The sequence below is a fragment of the Eupeodes corollae genome, chromosome 1 (genome assembly GCF_945859685.1).
Source record: "Eupeodes corollae chromosome 1, idEupCoro1.1, whole genome shotgun sequence".
Taxonomy (NCBI): Eukaryota; Metazoa; Arthropoda; class Insecta; order Diptera; family Syrphidae; genus Eupeodes; species Eupeodes corollae.
Window position 1 is genome coordinate 158,358,521 of NC_079147.1, and position 23,263 is coordinate 158,381,783.

At 35.5% G+C, this 23,263-nt stretch overlaps 2 protein-coding genes across 2 annotated transcripts in view; both read left to right on the plus strand.

Annotated features, from left to right (window-relative positions):
• Window positions 1-23,263, plus strand: part of LOC129939306 (dopamine D2-like receptor) — a 203,282-nt gene that overhangs the window by 106,325 nt on the left and 73,694 nt on the right. Inside the window, exon 2 of the mRNA XM_056047282.1 lies at window positions 9,433-10,766. Coding sequence (XP_055903257.1) covers window positions 9,548-10,766 — 1,219 coding nt within the window. The 5' untranslated portion in view covers window positions 9,433-9,547. The remainder of the gene's footprint in view (window positions 1-9,432; window positions 10,767-23,263) is intronic.
• Window positions 1,870-9,459, plus strand: LOC129946222 (uncharacterized). Its single transcript, XM_056056341.1, has 3 exons — window positions 1,870-2,162; window positions 2,232-4,484; window positions 9,433-9,459. The coding sequence occupies exons 2-3, from the start codon at window positions 2,436-2,438 to the stop codon at window positions 9,457-9,459; spliced, it is 2,076 nt and encodes a 691-aa protein (XP_055912316.1). The 5' UTR covers window positions 1,870-2,162; window positions 2,232-2,435.

Here is a 23,263-nt window from a genome sequence, read left to right on the forward strand (position 1 = left end):
TTCATGATGACAAAATAAAGAATCTATCTATCAATTTGTGCAGGTCAAAAGCAATTTACTTTCTGAAAATATGGATATTTCGGAATCAATTTAAATTAATAAAGAGAGAACAACAAGAAATAATCGACATTCGCCTAATTGTTGTGCGAGTTTATGTAAAGGTCTGAATAACATCTTCCGATTAGACAGAGGCTTTACAAAATCATCTGGAACTACTGAAAAACCACAAGGAAATAAATAAAATTGTTTCACAAGCTTCTTGGGCACTTTTGGTACTTGTCGGAAGAATTTTGTGTTTTTCGATGATGGGATCTCCAATGAAACAAAAAGAAAGATGGTTTCAGCACTATACATAGAAGGAGAAGAGAATCCCTTAAAACCAATAACTATTGACATTGGCAATATTTAGATCAAAAGGTTGGAGGTTTTTCTAAGCGTAAATATTCGCCGGTTCTTTAATATAACGGGATTTTTTTCGTAGTTCCTGAATAGAAATGTGATTCAGTGGCCTGAGGACAGTCTGTAAAATCAAGTAAAACATTTAGTGTGTAATATGAGAGTGGTAAAAACAACATCGCTGAATGAGTAGTATAGCTCATGAATTAATACAACAAGCTACACTCTAACAATGAAGAACATAAGAAATTTTGTTTACAGTAAAGAAATATAAAAATAAATATCCTGATATATATTAAATACAAAATCTTAAAAAAAACTTTAATCAGTTGTTTTTGTAATAAGTTCTCCACAAATTCACTTTGAAAGATTTGGATCGTGACATTTTATTGAGGAACTTTAAACCACTTTTTGGCAGGTACCTTGCCCATAACTAAAGTAATATTAGTTATTAATGCTTTTAGAGTTCAGGGATAACTCGTGGTGTGCACGTTCTTCTGCGTAGCCTCATAAGGTGCAGCGGTGTCAAATCGCCTGGTTTTTGTGGCCAATTTGAGTAATTGACATCGCCCCATCTTATTTGAATCATTATTATATCGTTGAAATACTGATCTTCAAATGTTTTTCAAAAAGATGGTTTATGAGAAATAAATATAAATGTAATCAACTTTCACTTTGTTAAAAACGATCAGTCAAACATAGTTTTCTGGCTTTGAAAAACGTTGCTTTCCAATCTTTGATATTGAATGTTAACTTTTTTTAATTCATTTTGTCACTAACACGGGCGATTCTTAGTTTTGTTATTTTACTTGAGGTATTTATAGTACATTGTTTGTAAAAAACGTGTTGTAGTCAATTTTTAAATATCGGACATTTCGTGATTACTCTGACTATTGAACATGAACTTGATCACGGCACTCTAGGTGAAAAGCTTGGATTATTAATAAGATCAGAAGAAAAAAAAGTCTAGGACAAAAGTCGAACTACCAGATTAAATGTAACACCTCTTTATTTTCAAAATATACAAATATATTTGACCGTTTTTTTTTTTATTAAAACGTTTTGTTTGTTCACTTGATTTGGAATCCTTCCTATTATTTTCTTTTATGGAATCTAAATGAAACCAATTAGAAAATCTTGATATTTAAAATTTTCGACTTTAAGTTAAAATAAGGTTTTGTTCCTATTAGTTTGGCGATTGCTGTATGTAAACTTTAAGTTTTTCACTTTTGGAACTACTATTGTCAGATAATATTAAAGAGTTTTCATGTTTTTAATGGTCATTATGTTTTTTTTTTAATCAAACCCCTGGGCGAAAATTTAATTAAGTTAAATATTTATTAAAAGATAATGTATTGACCAATGAATATATACTTATGTGTATAGGAAAAATTAGGTTTTCCTTCGGCTTTTTTGGTCACTTTGATCGTGGCAATGAAACAAGGTTGTTACATCAAAAACAATAACCTGGCTAAAACCGCATTGGCGGCCCATTCAATAGACAAAGGTCATTCTCCGGATTTCGATTGTGTTAAAGTTCTTCAAACGGAAAAACATACTTCCAAGCGATATACACTCGAAACGCTCCATATCCTGAACAACAAAAACAATATGAATCGCAAGCAAGACACACAGAGTATATCATCTGTATATTGCTCACTTGTTTCCTCATAAGAGCTTTTTTCTTTGTTTTTTTGTAGTTATAGACTGAACTTCTTAATTAGAAGTGTTTTTTTTACATTGTTTTAAAATTTAATTGTTAAATTGTAAGTTTTTTCTTATTCTTGTTGTCCACAATATTGTACTATGTGTTTTATTTTTCATGTTTAATAAAGTTCCCCTGAGGAAGGCAGCAACCCCTGCCGAAACGTCGGGAAAAGTTAATGTAACAACCTTGTTTCATTGCCACGATCAAAGTGACCAAAAAAGCCGAAGGAAAACCTAATTTTTCCTATACACATAAGTATATATTCATTGGTCAATACATTATCTTTTAATTTCAACATCGGACGGCTTGCCGAGCAGAAGACAACATCACAATGAAGAACTTTTATGAACACATTAAATATAAATACGACAGACAAGTTTGTGACAACATGAAACAATACAGTAACTCACAGAGAAAATTAGCTTCACACAAACAATCCCTCAAATTTCTTCTCATTTGCCGACAATCTGGACTAATCCCAAATCATATAAATAACTCGTCTAAAAGCACACAACAACTTTTCTCCAGCAAAGAATCTTACCATATCTATGACAAAATTCAACTTAAATTCCACATGAAAGTGCTTAACCTTGAAATTTCGGAAATGCACCACAAGCTTAAACGCATACAAAATTCACTCCGCTTCCATGACCAACGCATCAAAGAAAATTTATCTCCACATGAATATAAACAATTCACAACGAAACAAAAACAAGTTTTTCAAGACATATACAATAGTAAACAACAAACGAACATTCATAAAATAGACGACTTAAAATCAGCTCTGTGGAAAAAATTCAACATCGTATTCCACGAAAAATGGTTTGATAACAGAACCACCATAAAATTTCCTTTAGAAATTAAATGGCTTTTGTCATTGGGAAAAAAATTTGCGCTACCAATAGACAAAAAAACATTCCCTCTGTTTCAGTTAATAGCTGATGGAGAAGAAGTAATACGAGAAGTGAAAGACGAAAAGGAACAAGAACTGATCAGAGCACAGTATGGCAATATGTTGCACTCGTTTCAACGTAGTCAAAACAGCGACCAGTTTGCCAAATATGTGCTTTATGTCAACAAACAAGCTATCTCTTTCCTTAAGCGAAACAAAAATATTATTATTCTCTCAGCGGACAAAGGCAATGTGACTGTAGCGATGGAGCGTAATGAATACGATGACAAAATGAGTGTACTTCTCTCTGACCGAAGTACGTATTGGCGTGTTAGACATAACCCAACAACAACACTACAAAACCGAAACAATGAGTTGGTTAAGTGGCTCAACAACAACAACCACATAGACGATAAGGAAAAGAACAAAATGACAACATACACCGCGCAGCTTCCCTCTATCTACGGACTACCAAAAACGCACAAACCAAGCATGCCCATGCGTCCAATTGTATCATCTTTGAATTTACCATGCTATGAGCTTTCCAGATTTGTTGGTAGAATTTTACAATCAGTGACGAATGAAACAAAATACACTGTAAAAAATTCTTACGAATTTGTTGACAAAGCGAGAAATGTTAAATTACAAAGTAATGATGTATTGGTCTCGTTTGATGTTATTTCATTATTTACTAACATCCCAGTACAATTGGCTATTAATATTATTAAAAAGAAATGGGATACGATTAGCAGACATACCAAAATCAGCCAAACTAAATTTATTGAAATCATGGATTTTTGCTTAAAAGACAACAACTATTTGCAGTTTAAGGACATTATCTACAAACAAATTTTTGGAATGCCAATGGGTAACCCCATCAGGGGTCCAACAGCATCAGGACGTCTGATCAACTTCCGGTCCAACCAAGCCAAACACATAATCTTCAACACAGCTTCCAATTTAATTAACAAAGTTTTTACGTTAAGTGACGTAAGATTCCACCATTCAAATACCATCAAAGTGACCAAAATTTTAAGCGACAACGGTTTCCCGCCAGCAATTATTCGTGGCTTAATTTTACAACAACAATGCAGACGCGCTAAACAACAAAGTGAGGATAACAACAAAGGATACTTCAAAAGCATTGTTTACGTTCCAAAACTGGCTGAGAGTTTTAAGCAAGTTGTCACCAAAAACATCCAAGATGTCCGATTGGCTTTTAAATCTAACCAGACAATTAGACACCTTTTCACCAAACTAAAGACCAAAATAGACAGAGATAAACGCACTGATGTGATTTATAAAATAAACTGCAAAGGTAAACCTGACGAAACATGTAACCTTTGCTACATCGGAACCACCAAACAATTCTTGCGCCAAAGATTGTCCAACCACAAATCTGACATCAAAAACAATAACCTGGCTAAAACCGCATTGGCGGCCCATTCAATAGACAAAGGTCATTCTCCGGATTTCGATTGTGTTAAAGTTCTTCAAACGGAAAAACATACTTCCAAGCGATATACACTCGAAACGCTCCATATCCTGAACAACAAAAACAATATGAATCGCAAGCAAGACACACAGAGTATATCATCTGTATATTGCTCACTTGTTTCCTCATAAGAGCTTTTTTCTTTGTTTTTTTGTAGTTATAGACTGAACTTCTTAATTAGAAGTGTTTTTTTTACATTGTTTTAAAATTTAATTGTTAAATTGTAAGTTTTTTCTTATTCTTGTTGTCCACAATATTGTACTATGTGTTTTATTTTTCATGTTCAATAAAGTTCCCCTGAGGAAGGCAGCAACCCCTGCCGAAACGTCGGGAAAAGTTAATGTAACAACCTTGTTTCATTGCCACGATCAAAGTGACCAAAAAAGCCGAAGGAAAACCTAATTTTTCCTATACACATAAGTTAAATATTTATGTTCATAGAAAAATGTAAAATTTATTATCTATATATAAACATAACATGTTTTGGTGCACTTCTGGAAATTTGTATACAATTTAACCATAATCGTTAGGTTATAATTGACAAACAAAAATTTAAATCATAATTTAATTTTTCAAAAATCGAACTTTAATACTTTTTTAACTTCAAAATTTCCAGAAATTTAACAAGCATAGCAAAGTTATTTCTTCAGGAGAAACAAAAAAACTTGATAGTATGAAGGTATAATAACCTTGACCTGCTTTTAATGTCTTTAAGCTTTCAAAGCTTTCGTTCATGAAACCTCACTGCTTATACGAGTACTTACCATAATTTCTAAAAATAATTTTGCTTTAATGTTAAAACTTTCTAAACCGATGTTGTAGTCAATATTTACAAAGCTGTGGACAATTATTACTTACTTTACTTAAGGTGTACAGTCTGGGTCGGACCTGGCCCTCAACCAACATGCGTCTCCAGGCAGGTAGCTGTCTCCAGTTTCGCACACCAAGTTTGTTGAGGTCTTCACCCACCTTCGTGCGCAACCTCAGTCGCGGTCTTCCTCTGCTGCTCCTCGGGATTGGATTCGGACTGGAGCTTTGATGTCCATTTGCTGTACATGACCTAGCCATCATAGCCGTTGGACTCTAAATCTGTTAACTAGTTCAGTGTCGTTGAACAGCCCGTACAGTTCGTCGCTATATCTTCTCCTCCATTCTCCATCTATGCATACGGCACCAAAAATCACCCGAAGAATCTCAAAGCATCCTAAGACGCTGTCATATTTCTTTGACAGGGTCAAGGCTTCAGCGCTACAAATGAGAACCGGGATGATAAGTACCTTATAGATGGTGATTTTAGATGCTCGATAGAGGACTTTACTTCTCAATTGCCTTCTACATCCAAAGAAGCACCGATTTGCAAGAGTTATTCTTCGTTTGATTTCAGTGATGTTGTCGTTGCCTGTGTTTAAAGCGGTGCCTACGTAGACAAAGTCCTTAACTACATCAAAGTTATAGGTGTTCATGGTGACGTTTTGTCCAAGACGTCGTTGTTCAGTGTCCTTTTTTGACGACAGCATATATTTGGTCTTGCCCTCATTGACCATTAAACCCATCTTCTTCGCTTCCGTCGCAAAGCTCAAAAAAGCTACACTGACATCACGCTTTGATCTTCCAATTATGTCAATATCATCTGCGTATCCAAATAATTGGATGGATTTTTGGAAGATTGTGCCTCTAGTGTTGACGGTTGAGTTTTGTAAAGTTCTTTCCAGAACGATGTTGAAGAAGTCGCATGACAGTGCATTGCCTTGTCTAAAACCTTTTTTGACATCAAATGCATCGGTAATATCTTTTCCGACCTTGACAGAGCAGCGTGCATTCTCCATCATCATTCTGCACAAACGGATATGTTTGACAGCTCTGTATAGCTCTACCTTACGGATGTTGTCATACGCGGCTTTAAAATCGATAAAGAGATGGTGGGTATCGATTTTAAGCTCCTGGGTTTTTTCCAAGATCTGTCGTAGTGTGAATATTTGGTCGATAGTGAACTTTCCTGGTCTGAAGCCACACTGATGAGGACCCATCAGGTTGTTGACGAATGGCTTCAGAAGTTCACATAATACGGCAGAGAGGATCTTACGAGTATATGCAATGTTAAGGAGACTAATGCCTCTGTAGTTGGCGCAATTAAGAGGGTCTCCTTTTTTATGAATCGTAAAAACTATGCTGAGATTCCACTCATCAGCCATGCTTTCTTAAGACCATATTTTGCAGATGAGTTGGTGCATGCTCCCTACCAAGTCATCGCCTGCTGCTTTTAATAGTTTGGCAGCGATGTCGTCTGCTCCAGTAGCTTTGTTTAACTTCAGTTTAGATATAGCTATCTTTAATTCGTCGAGGTGGGCTAGAGCGAATGATTGATCTGCTTCGCCGAGGTTGAGTGATCGTTGGCTTTGGTTCGTGGCTGGTACTCTTGGGAGTTTTTTTTAATCTTTTGGTAAAATTTACGAATCTCATTCCTGTTGTGACATACCTCTATCTACTCGATCGCGCGCTTCTCATGCTCTCTTTTTTTTCATTAAAGAAGCTAGTGGTCCTCTCTCCTTTTGTATGCCGTTTTGTATGCCCCTTGTTTCGCTGCGTGTTCTTGCCGGCATTCGTCGTTAAACCAGGGGTTTCGCTGTTGTGGTCGTGTGAAACCTATCACTTCAGAGCCGGCACTTCATATAGGTGCAAGAAATGTTGCCACTGGTTTTCAATGCTAAGCATTGGAATTCCTAAGAGGTTGTTAGAGACTCGATTGGAAAAGGACATGGCAGTCTCTTGCTATTGTAGCCGTATAACGACGAAACTCTCACAGTAAAAAACTCTATTAAAGTTGCGGTTATCGACTTAGTGCTTAGGGACTTACAACTGTGAAGCATTCCAGTCATGTGCGCGTCATTTCACGGATAGAGGGCACCTATAGTCAAACCCTAACGGCTAATTTGAGAAAACACTTTTCATGACAAGGATTCTTGTAGGATTTGTCAATTCCTCGCAAGAGGCAGTACCCGTGAAAATAAATTTTAGATGGCTCAGGCAGTAATTGAATCCAAGACCTCTGGCATGACAGTCCAAGGCACTTACCATCTTCTACTTTCAAAATTGTTAAAAACCTCCTACGACAATTTTGATTCTGCCACAGCCACAAATCGTGATTTAAGAAGAGAGGTTTACATAATCGTCCAACTACACAAGCAATTGACAAAATTATGAAGAAATTTGAAGAAACTGCATTGGTTACAGAAATTGTAAAGCCTGTGCATCACCGTGACGCTTGTACCACTGAAAATATCGCTGTTGTTGTTTCATGTCGTTCTCAGGAATAAGAACTGTCTTACGGAACATTATGGCGTAGTTTGCATTTGGATCTACACCTACATCCATATAAAGTTTAGATCACACAACAACTGAAGCCACCAGACCATTCAAAACGTGCGTCGCGTCTTCTCGGTCGAAGATACGTCGAATGGGTGCTTGAACAACAGGCGGTGGACTGCAATTTTTCGATCAAAATTTTCTCCAGTGACGAAGCACATTTCTCATTTGGTAAGTACGAGTATGTTAATAAACAAAATTTTCGTATTTGGAGTTCTGAGAATCCTCAAAAAATACATCCACAAAAAGTTACTGTTTGGTGCGCTCTTTGGTACGGAGGTGTGCTTAGACATTACTTCTTCAAAATCGGCTGTCACCGTCAATTTGAGCGTTTTGGTCATATGGTATCCGAAATTTTTTTGCCAGCTATTGAAGAATACGACTTGGAACATATGTAGTTTCAACAAGACGGTGCTACAAGCAACACAACTTGAGCGAATATGTCTTTATTGCTAGAGACATTTCTTGGCCGCGTAATTTTTCGTTGTGGCGATATAGCCTGGCCTTCAAGGTCATGTGATTTGACACCGCTGGTTTTTTTTTGTGGGTCGGCTACACGAAAGACCGTCTCAATGCAGATTCAATTTTAACACCCGAGCACTTAAAAAGCAACATTCGTCAAGTTATGGGTGAGACACCTTCTAATATGTGTCAAAAATTGGTCGAAAATTACCACAAAAGAATCGATGCTTGCAACAATTGGCGTGGTGGGCATTTAAATAAAGTAGTATTTCACACATAATGCCATCGTTCAAACTTTATAATAAAAAAGAAATATCATGAACAAAATTATTTAATAAATGTTTCATTAACGTTTACTTTTGAAATCGAAAAATACATAACCCTGTATTACGCTTTTTTTAATTTTGTTTGGCTATAGGTGATTTTGTCTTCCTATCAATAAGAGAATTTGAAAAACGAAGAAATAAACTAAAAAATCCTCATAGCCATATTTATTTCTTCATGTGAAAAGTAGGAGAGGTTTTTAGTTAGATTGCGATAAAACATCAACAGAATTCCCACCAAGTTGTTTTCTTTTATAAAAGGGGATTATACTTAACCCAATTGACATTAACTACTTCGAAATAAAATAAAAGGAAAACCAACTTAAAAAACACTCAAAGAACTCCTGATGATTTTAGTGATACCGCATGACAATGATGGACAGACTGACAGACAAATCTGAAGTTACAAATCCATAGAGGTAGCCATTCGTAAACATTAACATTGTATTGTTGACTTTGTTTATTCAATATATTCTTATTTTTTTTGGAATAGTAAGACATGAGCTCAAACCCCTCAACTTTGAGACTCCATTAAAAAGTAAGAGGTTAGACAAAGGAGAAACAATCACTTCACTTTCAGTCAATTTGGTCTCTTTTGAGGAAACTCATTTTGACGTCTCATTATTTATAGTGAGTGGAAACACAAAAATAATATCGTACAAAAAATACCCTTTTTAAAAACAATTTTTACATATCCTTTTTTTAAAGCAAAACTTATTTATATCTTCAAAAGAATGATGTTTTTGATTATTTAAACTGTTTTTTAATACAAATTTTTCTTTATCCATTGCAGCTTTCAATTTTCGATTTTAAAATTTAAATTAAGTACTGCATCACAAGTACTGGCCATAATAATAATTAATAATAACTCGTCAATAAGGAATCATTTCGCAAGGCTTGATAATGAAATGGGTGCGCACGGATATGATGGTCGAGGACCAATATCAACACTATCCATGTCGTCGACTGCAACATCCTTCGATAACACCATCAGATCCCTATCACATACAAATCCAATACTGTCAACAAGAACCAAGCCAGAAAATACCATCATGCGACAGACAGACACAACCGTGGTGGCGAACCACATCTTTGATGACCTCGTCTACTTATGCAGAGTGGCCAACGAAACATGGTCCTCATACTGGGGTCCAGATATCCTGTGTACCTCTACGAAATCAGATATACCAACAGCAGCAGCAACAACAACAACAACAACGGCAGCTACAACAACTTCAACAACAACAGAAACATTATCCTTGTCACCACCACCGCCGCCGCCGACTGATACATACAAATGCATACTCGAATCGTTCCATAGCTCCTCGGAGAGCGCCCACTTCGCGTGTCAACCCCTGGCATGGGCATCCGATGCGATGGAAAATACATTGAATTCATATGCCCACGATTGCATCCTCAATACCACGCTCATAGTTCGTAATGTCATAAATCCAGTGTCTGAATTTAATTTAGTCGTTTCAAAGTTACCTGATCTCGTAACCAATCAGCTGCCATTATTGCCAACACTCGGGGCGGTAATGGTGGCCACTAATAATAGTGTCAATTGTGATCTAGTACAAAGTCGGACGTTTGTGTGCTCTCAGCCGAGTGGTCTTATCGGATCGATATTTGAGAATTTATCTGAGAACTTGTCTTTCAATCCCGGTCTCAGTCCCAATCCCAGTCAAAGTCCCACTGTGATGATGCCACCACCATTAACCTCTTCTTCCACATTGCTCAGTCGACAACTCGAGTGCATTTTAAGTTTAAATCCAAGTACAGAGTTTGGTTGGTGGTTGAATTCGTTTGCAATGCTTAATCAGTCGTCAATAGCCGGAAGTGGAACATTGGCATATAATGGAAGCGGTAATTTTAGTGAAATGTGGTCTACGGATAATGCCGGATTACATCATTCAACTCGAGAAGGACATGGCTACGAATGGATATTCCTTTTTGTGATTGCTTTCATTTTTGCTGGTGGCTTGGGGAATATTTTGGTTTGCTTGGCAGTTGCTTTGGACCGGAAACTGCAAAATGTGACGAACTATTTCCTTTTCTCATTGGCCATTGCAGATTTGTTGGTCAGTTTGTTTGTGATGCCGCTGGGTGCTATTCCTGCTTTTCTCGGTAAGTTTATTTCAAATATTTTCATTTAAATTTTGCTACAGTTTTCTATTCTGCTATTCATGTACCGAGGGGTGCTTTTCTTGAATTTTCAATAATCACTATTCTGCTATACATTGGAAGTGACTCTGTGTATGTCGGTAACGTCGGTAATTGTTCGCGGTATTCTTCTATTCACGTGAACGCATTCATTCTATACAATTGATGTTTGGTTTGTTAATTGTTGTTAGCAAAATGGAAGTAAAAACTATTTTTTTTTGCTTAGAATATTTGTTTTATAAATAAAAGATTATTAACATTTTTAGGGGAAGAATACTTTCTTAAATGTCTCTGTGGAAGAACGCTCTTAAGTTCAGAACGAAACAGATCTTAACTTCATCGATAAACATAAACAGATCTTACTTCATAAACATACACAAGCCTTAATGCAGGAATATAGCTGTCTCACTTTTGATACAGTTTGCACATTGGAAATGTCGCCATTTTAGATTTTATTTTCTGTTTTCTCCTTCTATTCTTAATTTAAATTTCATTATGAAACTGAATCTTTTATTAGCAAGTCGAGAAGTGCAAACTGCGGTAAGTTTTCTTTGGACAAATAATTTGTAATTCAACTAAAGGAACTCTATACTGTTACAGAAATAAAATATTACATACAATTTATTCTTATTACGATAAAACTTTGTTTATATTAATTTCGAGCTCCTCGTCTGAGAAAGGACAGTCTCTGTTTGAGGATTTTTTTATTCCTCTGCTTACAATTGAAATAAAAAGTCCCAAACTGCCCATTTCTGAAAATTACACAAATTAAACTTTTAATTCCGTTTAGGTGAATTGATTAAACTTAATTTTTTTATGAAGCAAAACAATTTATCCAACTAATTATTGATTTATAGATTTTCATATGCACAGCTGTTTTTTTTCAATTTTTATTTATTCGGCTTAATACAAGCTGTAACTTAACATAACTTAACTTAACTTAACACTTAACAACTTCACAATTTTGTTTCAACATTAATTCATAAAGGCCCCAAAGCCTACATAAAAGCTCTTAAATGTACAAGAACTAACAATTTTGATTTTATTAGACTTAAAATTAAAAGGGATGAGGAATTCGGACTCAAAAAGGGAAAAAGTTAAGGGTATCTTTCAGATGGGATTTGGAAATGTTAAAGTCGAAGACTAGCATAGAAGCGTTGCACTGGGGAACAATTCTGGACATTGGTTCAAAGTGCCCGTAATTAGTGCGGTGATGAGAGATATAGAAAAGGGAGATAGATAGCTGATTTCAAGGGTTGGTGTTAAGATGAATATCACTCTGGAGTGCCGGGGAATCTATATTGCCCATTAACAATTGGTGAGCAAATAATATATCAGCGTTTTTGCGTCTAATATAATATAAGGGCTGCAAACCTATCAGTTTTAGTCGAGGAGGCAAGTTGGATGTATCATCCCAGGGAGGCCACGTAAGACAAATCAAACGAAACGTCTTTGAACATTTTCAATTCTAAGTGAATGGTTTTCATAAAAACGAGACCATACTTGGCATGCATATTCAAGATGAGGACGGACTAGGGAAATGTAAACCGCTTTATTTACATAGGGGTCGGAAAAAAACATTAGGATGTCTGAGTTTTTTAATTTAAGACTGACATTAAATCCAATACTGTCGTTAACAGATAAGACGAAAAGAAGGGGGCCAAGGTGACTACCTTCTGGGACTCCAGAAGTTGCTTGTGTAGGACTGGAGACTAAGTTACAGAAAAGGACTCTATAAGTTCTATGCTCAAGATCGGAGCTTATCCAGTTTATAAATATAGATGGAAAGCCTAGGGCTCTTAGTTTTAGATAAATTATCTTATGGGATATTTTATCAAGGGCTTTGCTGTAATCAGTGTATACATCATCAACTCCCTTGCCATTCTCGAGTGCTGACAAAACTTTGGATATAAATTCAATTAAGTTAGTCGTAGTGGATCTACCTTTAAGAAAACCATGTTGAACGGGGGAGAATAAGGGCTTGTAATGGAAATAAACGGAATCATAAACCATTTGGTTAAGGTATTGGTTATAAAGGGATTCCCTTAATTCAGATAGAGAATTATAGGCAAGAAGATAGTTTTTGTGGTCGGCATCAGATTTGGACTGTAAAAAGATCTTCCAAAACTTGTTACGGGAATTACTTGGCTACGAAGCTCTCTGTTGAACCAAGCGGAAGCAGAGGTTCTGATTCTTCAATACAGTATAAAAGAATCAAATAAAACCAATTTGCAAGGCACTCTACTGTTGAGTAGAGGGAACTTAATTAAAAGTCGGCTGAGCTAAGAAGATTGTTGGGTATGGAGAAATCAGCCCTACGAAAATCACAACAGTAATTCTCCAATTTCAAAAAAGTTGTTTTTAAATTAGAAAATCAATGGCATTTACAGTAACTTGGTATGCTTTAATTTGTTGGGCTGGTCGAATATAACCACAAAGGACAAAAAAACAAAACTAAGGGAGAGTAATCTTAGCTCATACACCTTCAAATTCGATTGAAGTAGGAATATGGAGTAACGGACTTTCAAAATTACTAGTTATAGCTAAAAGCACACCACGACCATGTGTATTACTCGCACATTCCACGACATCCATTCGATACATGGAATAGTCGTTAGTTAAGAGTTCGGTACTAAGGATATCAGGTGTGAGGTGGGTTTCGGTAAGGGCAAAGATGTCATAAGGAAGGGTTTGGGAGCTTTTAAAGGCCACAGAAGTTTTAGACCTTAACCCTCTACATTTTCATAGTAAAGTCTAAGACATTAAGGTTTAGGGTCTTCAGGTTAGGAGTGATAGTATTTCTTCATATATGCACGGGATTTTTGGATATCAGATAATCGTTTTGAAGATATAAAGGACGCAAAAGAGGTTAGGTCATCTCTCAATTTTTAAGGAGAAATTTCAAGACCATCATGAAATTTCAAGAATATTTCCATAAGTGCACATACGTTTGGTAGGGAGGCCTTCTTGGGAGATTAAAACCTTTATGCTTGTATTTGTTTTGCCTTCAAAGCAAACAGAATTCGGTTTGTCGTGCAGGAAAGCTAGGTAAGGACGAACATTATTGTAAATGTTGTGGTCTTTAAGACGGGACCGATCATTAGTATTGGCCTCAGATAAATGTTAATTTAACTAGACATTTTTAGGGATCATTGGGTTAAGGAATCCTTGTGGTTCTTGGGAAACTGATGAACAAGAAGTAGGGTTAAGGACGTGAAAATGGATGAAATTTGGATACGAGGGTGTTTTTGCAGGAGGATCAACCATCGGAGGGCGAAAACCAAGACCCGGATGAGAAGGGTTAAAAGAAACTCGTTTGGATGGTGGCTTTATAGAATTAGGAAAAGTTTTCCGTTCAAGGGACGAAAGTTGGTTAGAGAGAGAAAAGTTTGAAAAGATATATGTGTTTAAGAGTCTAGATGGTTTCAATATATTTGTTGGGATTAGGTTTGAGAATAGGTTTGGGTTTGTAAGCCGCATTCGACCAAGTCGTATGTATCCTCTTTGGCGATGAAACATCCAGTTATATTTGGAGAGAATCAGAAACTTGGTTCTTCTTCTAGACAATTAAAGACATTCGCAGATATTGACACATAATTCTCGTTCAAAATAGAAGCGAATCCATGTAGCAACAGCATATCCGAGACAATTATTCAGCACTAACCATGTGTTGTTAGCAGATTTAAGCCTGCTGAGTCTCAAATTCCAATCGGATAACTTCCAGGAATGGCCACATTTGTTGATTAACGAGTCTAAAGTTTGCTTACGTGATTGTCAAATTGGTTTGGGATAATGTTGTTCTACCGATGGAAAGGAAAATGCAAAGGCAGTGTGAAAGGAAATCGAATGTGTGAATCAAATATACGATGTGCCACGTGAATAGCACAATAGTGCTGTTAGTTATGGTACAATCAAAATACTGAAACCACTTTACTTTTATATCATGAGTGCCTCTATCTGAAGTCTAAGCTCAAACTCAAATCTCTTAAAGTTAATATACTTTGACTTTCAACAATGATTTCGAACGCGTGTTTTTTTTAATCAGCTGCAAGGCAGTATAATCCACCTTCCTTGCTGACGATTTCATCAATAATCCCTAATTCTTTTCAACTTTTATGTTACATAAAATGTTCAGTAGATAGAAGATACAATAATGATTATTTTGTCCCATTGAGGATAGATATACAATTTAAAAAAATCGACATTATTGTCAACTTCTTTTATTTTATTTTTGTTCTATCTTTCTTGTCATCTAAAACTCCATGCAGTAGGTAAGGTACCTTTGGGTATATAATTCAAAATGATGAAGAAAATCCTTTCCGATTCACATTATAATAATCTTATAGCTTAACGTAGGAACGCACAGGGAAGATGAACAGATGAAAAGATAGATTTCGTGTTCATGGGTGAAAGGGTTTAGCAGGATTTTTCTCCATGTCAATAAGTATTACTTACTTGTCGTTCGAAATAAATTACTGATATAAATCCCGAAGAAAGCTTCATGATTTGATATTATTGAATCGAAATTGAATTTTTCTTTCTTTTTGATGACGATGATGAATAAAAAAAAGGAGGAATGCAAATTTTTATTTATAGAAAACTTAGGTATGTAGGTTCGGTGTAAAATAATACGAACATGGTTCGTACCGCTAAAAAGGTAGCTTTTCTGATGGTGTATAAATCCAAATATAAAGAAGATCTGATTTGTCATTCCTGAAATAGAGTTTAAAGACCTTTAGTCCAGGATTTTGTTTTGTTAAATCTATGACTAGACGAATGGCAATATGTCACATTGTTTCATCAGGAAAAATTTAATAATTTTGAAAAGGGATGTTTTGAAGTTTTACTTTATACAAGTTATACATAAACATATATAAAGGGTGTTTTTAAAGATATTTGGTTTTGAAAAATAAAATAAAAAGCATGAAGTTTTATTTTATGGCCAACAATTCAGCTTTGTTATAAAGAAAAGGGCTTGCCATTAGGATTTATAAATGACAGCGGCTCGATTCATGCATGCTAGGCGAACAAATTCCAACATTGTTTCAAATAAACGTTATTAGTTTATTCGTGTATATAATATAAAAAAAAAATTGTTGGAAGAAAGAAATAGATTTTTCGGGCCTTACATACTTAATGTGGCGCTACAGCTAGGTCCCTAGCTAGCTGTCTCCAGTTTCGCACACCAAGTTGGTTGAGGTCTTCAGCCACCTTCGTGCTCCACCTGAGTCGCAGTGTTCCTCTATTGCACCGTCCCACGGGATTGGAAATCGAAGAACTTCCGGACTGGATTGCTGATGTGCATTCGCTCTACATGACCCAGCCATCTAAGCTGTTGGACTTTAATTCTGCTAACTAGGTCAATGTCGCTTTACAGACCGTACAATTTGTCGTTATATCTCCTCCTCCATTCTCCATCTATGCGTACGGGACCAAAAATCACCCAAGAATTTTTCTCTCGAACCATCCTAAGACGTTCTTATCTTTCTTTGACAGGGTCCAGACTTCAGCGCCATAAATGAGAACCGGGATGATGAGTGTCTTATAGATGGTGATTTTAGATGCTCGAAAGAGGACTTTACTTCTCAATTGCCTTCTAAGTCCAAAGAAGAACCGATTTGCAACAGTTATTCTTCGATTGATTTCAGCGCTGTTGTCGTTGCCTGTGTTAAAAGCGGTACCTAGGTAGACAAAGTCCTTAACTACCTCAAAGTTATAGCTGTCTATGGTGACGTTTTGTCCAAGACGTCGTTGTTCAGTGTTTTTGATGACAGCATATATTTGGTCTTACCTCATGGACCACTAAACCCATCTTCTTCGCTTCCGTCGCAATGCTCAAAAACGCTCCACTGACTTCACACTTTGATCTTCCAATTATGTGAATATCATCTGCGTATCCTAGTAATAGAATGGACCTTTGAAAGATTGTGCCTCTAGTGTTGACGGTTTAGTTTTGCACAATTCTTTCCAGAACGATGTTGAAGAAGTCGCATGACAGTGCATCGCCTTGACTAAAAACTATTTTGACATCAAATGCATCGGTAAGATCTTTTCCGACCTTGATAGAGCAGCGTGCATTTTCTATCGTCATTCTGCACAAACGGATAAGTTTGACATTGATGCCAAAACTAGACATTGCTCTGTAGAGCTCTTTCCCATGGATGCTGTCATACGCGGCTTTAAAATCGATAAAGATATGGTGGGTATCGATTTAAAGCTCTTGGTTTTTTTTCGGTTTTTTTATCGGGCATGCTTTCTTCCAACCATGTTTTGCATATGACTTGGTGTATCAACCAACTACCAAGTTATCGTCTGCTTCTTTGAATAATTCGGCAGCGATTCTATAAGCTCCAGCAGCTTAGTTTCAACTTAGTTTCTATACAGTTTTATTCACTTCGTCGAGGTCGGGTGGGACGACTTGTTGATCTGCGTCGCCTAGAACGAGTTGTTGTATTTCCCTTACAGCGGAATTTGTCATTGCTGTTATATAATTTGGAGAAGTGGTCTTTCCATATTCTCAACATAGACTGCGGTTTTATTACGATGTTCCTCTGATCGTCCTTACAGGCTTCGGATTTTGGCTGGTACCCTTGATAGGTTTTTTACCTTTTGCTAAAATTTACGAACCTCATTTTTGTTGTGACATCCCTCTATCTCCTCAATCTCATGCTCCCTCATACCAAGGCACTGCTCATATGTCTTGTGGAAGAGCTCGAAGATTACTTCTTTAATGCCTTCATCATTCTCCTCTGATGGTACATGAGCGCATATAAGGCTTATGTTAGCAAATTTAGTCTTGTTGCGAAGTGTCAGTAAGTGCTCGCTCACACTGTTGAAACTCAAAACTCTTTGCCTGAGTCTAGTTCCAACAACAAATCCATACCCTAATAGTAGCTGTCTTTATTCCCGAAAGCAGTCGTCGCAGTATACATCGCAGTCTTTCAGTTTGCTTTTGCCCGGTCCATCCCATTGCACTACCTCTAACTGTTCGTCTGCACGTGGTAAGTTAAGGGACCTCACATTTCACGTACCGATCCGAAGTGTGTTTTCCTTATTTCGTTTGCGTGTGTTGTCAACAGTATATCCGTCCGCATCCTAGGCTTGTTGGTGCTTCGCAACTACTAAATTTGTAATAGGTCAGGATGTCATCCCGACGGTACAACCTCCAACCTGACGGACCAGATACTTAATCCAATTCTAAAAACAGGGAGTCGGAGACCCTACAGGTCTGGGCTTTGAATATGTCGTAACAGCCCTATAAGGTGTTCATAAAGTAGTTCAACCTGAGTGGACGAATTCGTTGATTCCATCTCGGTAATTCCTTCACTGCCGCGTTGTTTGCCCCATTCTGAAAAAAAGACCCTCTAAACTGCACCAACTATAGAGGCATCAGTCTACTTAACATCGCTTGTTCTCTGTCGTAATATGTAAACGTCTACAGTCAATAGTCAACAACCTGATAGGTGCTTACCAATATGGTTTTAGACCAGGAAAGTCCACAGTCGATCAAATATTCATATTACGGCAGATACTGTAAAACAGCCAAGAACATCGATTTCAAGGCCGAATATGACAGCATCTACAGGGACGAGCTGTATAGAGTGATGTCTAGTTCTGGCATCGCTGCCAAACTCGTCCGTTTTAATGGTTGGAAACAACTTAACAGACCCTATGGATGTCAAAAAAGGCTTTAGACAAGATGATGCGCAGTCATGCAGAAAACAACACTAGCGCTGAGATCAAACGAAGAATAACTCTTGTTAACCTCTGTTTCTTTGGACAAAGAAAGCAATTCAGTGGCAAAGCTCTCTGTGATAAGACCCTTATCAGCTCCGTCCTGCTATACGGTGCAGAACCTGAACTATGACAAAAGCGGATGAAAACACCTTGGGTAGTTTCGACAGTAATGGTTCTTCGAGTGATTAACGGTCCCGTATGCATAAGCGGAGAGTGAAGGTAAAGATAGAAGGACAAGCTGTAGGAGCTGTACATTGTACATGAGTGACGTTGACTTAGCCAGAAGGGTAAAAGTCCAACGACTTAGATGGAAACCAATGGTCCGGCCCAGAAAGTCTTAGAACCTACACCCACTGGACAACGCAGTACAGGAAGACCAGGTCTCGTGTAGAATAGGAAAGTGACCTTACGTAACTTGGAGCTCGAAACTGGGACCGAGCTAGATGGAGAAGTTTGTTGCGTGAGGCCCTAGTTCACAAACGACTGTAGCGCCAGCTAATAAGTAAATAAGTAGGATCTTGAGAAAACTTAAAAACAAATATATGGTTCTATGGGGGGAAGCCTTCAGGAGCAATACAAACATATTTGTTTATATTAAAAGGAGCCAGATTAAGAACACTAATTTTAGAGAAAATGTATTATAAATATTGTGGTTCGTTTTTGAGAAAATTCAAATGTTCGATTTTGGACCAAACAATTTGTATACTAAGGAAAACGCCTAATGCGAATCAGCTTAAAACTTTAATTTCCAAGTTTGAACTCAGTCCGCCAAATTGATTCCGCTATAGGAGCGTGGGGACTGACCGATGGTGTTAAGGAATTGGTAGACACACTTTTTGTCGGCTTAATTTTATAGTATCCAAATTTAGACACTGGCTAGCAGTATCATTGATAAAATCTTGAACTGCATTGGAAATTTTGTAATGCTCTCTGGTAACCCTATAGTAATACAGGATACATTACTTAGTTCACTTTTCAAACTTTGTTTTTGTAATTTTTCCCATCTAATGCAACCGATTGGTTTAGTTTTTAATCAAAACTAAAAGATTTATTAAAGTCGTTTTGTCAAATTCTAAGTCAAAATAACGTCGTTACTATGGATCCAAACATCCTAGAGTCACGAAATTATTTCACATTATTTTCTTCTTATTATTTGTTTTATTTTCAACCCAATTTCAAACTACTGTGTACACAAAAGCAATTCATTTGGATCAAAAGTTAACTCAATTTTAATATCTTCCTTTCAATTTCAAAGCAATCAAAACAACCTTATAAAGATTTTGCTCTAAGGACACAACCAAGGGACATTTTATCCCATGACTGGAATCTTTCCGCTATATCCACAATAAAATAAAGTCTCAAAATGGTATATTTAAATAATAGGACAAAACCAACCTTCTTCATTTTCTTTAAATTTATCTAAATGATATCAAAAGAACAAAACTGTATTCATTGGAGTCGTTCTTCCTTAATGACGATGCTTAAGGATGCCAGGGTATATATACAAATTTCCTTTTGATAGTTAAGGAAATTTTCAAAAAGCAAGAAATGAGAAATACCATTAGATTCCTCAATTCAATTGAGCGAATGACATTTTTCTAAACAGTGGATATTGAAATAGAAAAGAGTTAAGCACGAATACAAAATCCATTGAAAATAAAGGCATCCAGCGTCAATTTAGGTGGTGTATATTTTTCATTTGCCAGGCCGTTTGACTTATTTGTTTGTTTTTGAAAGAATTTCAATTTAGTTCCAGAAAATTTGACAAATTGTGTTTCAGAAAAAGGATTATGCCCCCTAAAATATATCGGGGACTTATTTTATTAAACTTGAAGATATGTAAGGAAATGGCATTTTATGAAAAACTAAAGGGGTATTCTATAACTGTATTACGAGTAGCTGTCAAAAATACTAACATCCTTAAACAGAGACACAATGTCTTGATTATGAGTTATAAATAAACTAGGTGGACCAACAGTCCGTTGAGAACTAAGGCCTAGTGACATACAACTCTCAAACATTCCTGTGTGCGAGTAATGTTGTCAGGGATGGAAGGGACCAACAGTTTTTAGACGAACGGCTTATTTCAGAAACCAATTTTCATGGCAAGAATTGCTCTTGGAGCATTTTTCAATCCAAATAAAATTGTAAGAGGCATAACCCGTGTAAAACAAACTTTAAGCCTCTATACATCTGGCTCGACAGCTCTACGCGCATCACGCCACGGGTACTTCTGATTTTAAGTATAGGCCCCATATTAGATAGGTATTTTATTAATTGAATTTAGAAAGCATACCTTAGAAAATATTAATCTTATTGCAAAATTAACCACTTTCATTTAAAAAACCTGCATAGCCAAATTGATTTGGGTTACAAGGTGAAAGCGGATATTTCATATGGATTAAGTTAGATCTTTTATTTGCTTTAGTTTGTTTCTCAGCTCGACCCTATTTGACATATTTTTGAAATTGTTGCTGAACTCATTGTAAATAAATAAAGTGCAAAGGAATCAATTTGAAAATATTAAAAAGAGGCTGGGATGCGAGCCACACTGCTAACTTCCCATTCCGTCCGTCGATTTGTCTTGCTTTAAAGTTTGTCTATATGAACTCGTATCAATTTTTACCAAATTTGCGTACTATTTTTTGTAGATTTTATTTTTTATGAAAAAACGGACTGTTGGATTTTTATATAAAAATTACTAAATATCGAAAACAATATTTTCTGTGAAATAAAATAAGTTTAAAGTCTTTTATTTTGTAAAAAACTGTCAATTCGATTTTTTTTAATATTTTATCGAATGTTGAAAACAATATTTCTTGTAAGATAAAATTTGTTTGAAGCCCATATTTTTAATTTTTGAAAAGATATTTGAGTCGAAAATCATTTTTACCAACTTTTGTTAATTTTGTTTCGGTTTTTAATTTTTTTATTTAAAATCTGTGTATTAGATTTTTTTCAAACTTTTACTGAACGTTGACAACAACATTTTTTGAAAGATAAAAGTAAATTAAAGCCAATATCTCAAAGTTTTAAAAAGATATTTGAGTCGAAAATCTATTTTTACCAACTTTTATTAATTTTTGTATAGGTTTTTATTTTTTGTAAAAAAAACTGTCAATTCGATTTTTCTCAACATTTTTCAGAATGTTGAAAACAATATTTCTTATAAAATAAAATAAGTTGTAAGCCTAAATTTCAAGTTTTTGAAAAGATATTTGAATCGATATTCAATTTTTACCAACTTTGAGTAATGTTTTTTATAGTTTCTTATTTTTTATAAAAAAACTGTCAATTCGATTTTTCTCTAAATTTTATCATGTCAAAAACATTATTCTTCGTTGCACAAAATTGTTTTGGAGATGAAATCATATTTTAGTCGTAAAATTTTGAAGGTGACAATTTTTTTTTCAGATTTTTGATATATAAAAAAAACTGTTAAATTAATTTTTTTTCATAAAATATACTTCTTTGATATCACGTTACAATATATTATATAAAATTTAGTTCAAGTCTCTAGCGTTTTTGGTTCGTAAGATATTTAAGGTTAACCAAAATGTTCACCTTTTTTTTCAAACTGCTATGGTAAAAAAACCACCAAGCAAATATCTTGAGAGCCCTTCCTGCATCTTTCTGCATTATAATCTGTATAACAAAATTTATTTTAAATCAATATCTCTTCTGGTTCTTGAGCTATGAACAACTAAATAACGTCGCGAACGTACGGACGTACGAACGTACGCACACACGCACGCACGGACATCTTTCTAAAAAAAGTTTGATTTCGACTCGAGAAATGTCAAAATTTTCAATTTGACCCATCACAATAATTTCCTATGGAAAGTTAGAAAAACATTACTTAAAGTTGGTAAAAATTGATTTTCGACTCAAATATCTTTTCAAAAACCTAAGATATTGTGTTCAAACTAATTTTATCTTTTAAAATATATTCTTTTCAATATTCACTAAAATTCTGAACAAAATCGAATTGACAATTTGTTTCTACAAAAAATAAAAGCATTAAAAAAACAATACTAAAACTTGGTAAAAATGTACTTTCGACTCAAATAGCTTTTCAAGAATTAAAAATATTGTCTTCAAACTTTTTTTATTTCACAGTAATTATTGTTTTTGATATTCAGTAGTTTTTTCAAAAATCCAGCAGTTGGTTTTTTATAAAAATCCAACAGTTTTTTATAAAAAAAATTAAAATCTATAAAAAAAATATTTTCCAAACATTTCAAAATGTATACTTCAGTGTGAACAGTATCTATTACTTAATATGGTTTCTTAGCTAAGTGAATATATTGAGAGTATTAACCTACATCATTAAGCCGAACCTACACAAAAACCTTCCTTTTTTTTAAAATCTATTTTTGGATATCACTTTTTCAACAAACTCCTGAGAGAAAGATTTAATGCTATTGGCCCCAGAGTCAAGACAACGCAGGTAATAATACAAACGAAATTCATTCAGAATTGTTAGATGAGTCGAATAAGCTGAACTTTTCAGCCTAATTTGCGGCACATCTTAAATTCAGATTTTCTAGGAAAAATAAGAGTTTTCAAAAACAAAAAAGAAAAACAAAATATTCAACAATGAACATTTAACATGGTACTATCGCATAACGACCGTCTTAATGTAATCCGCTAAACATAAAAACAAAACACAGGCCAGAGAAGATTTAAGCTTTTTCGCTAGAATAATACTTTTTCTTTTGTAA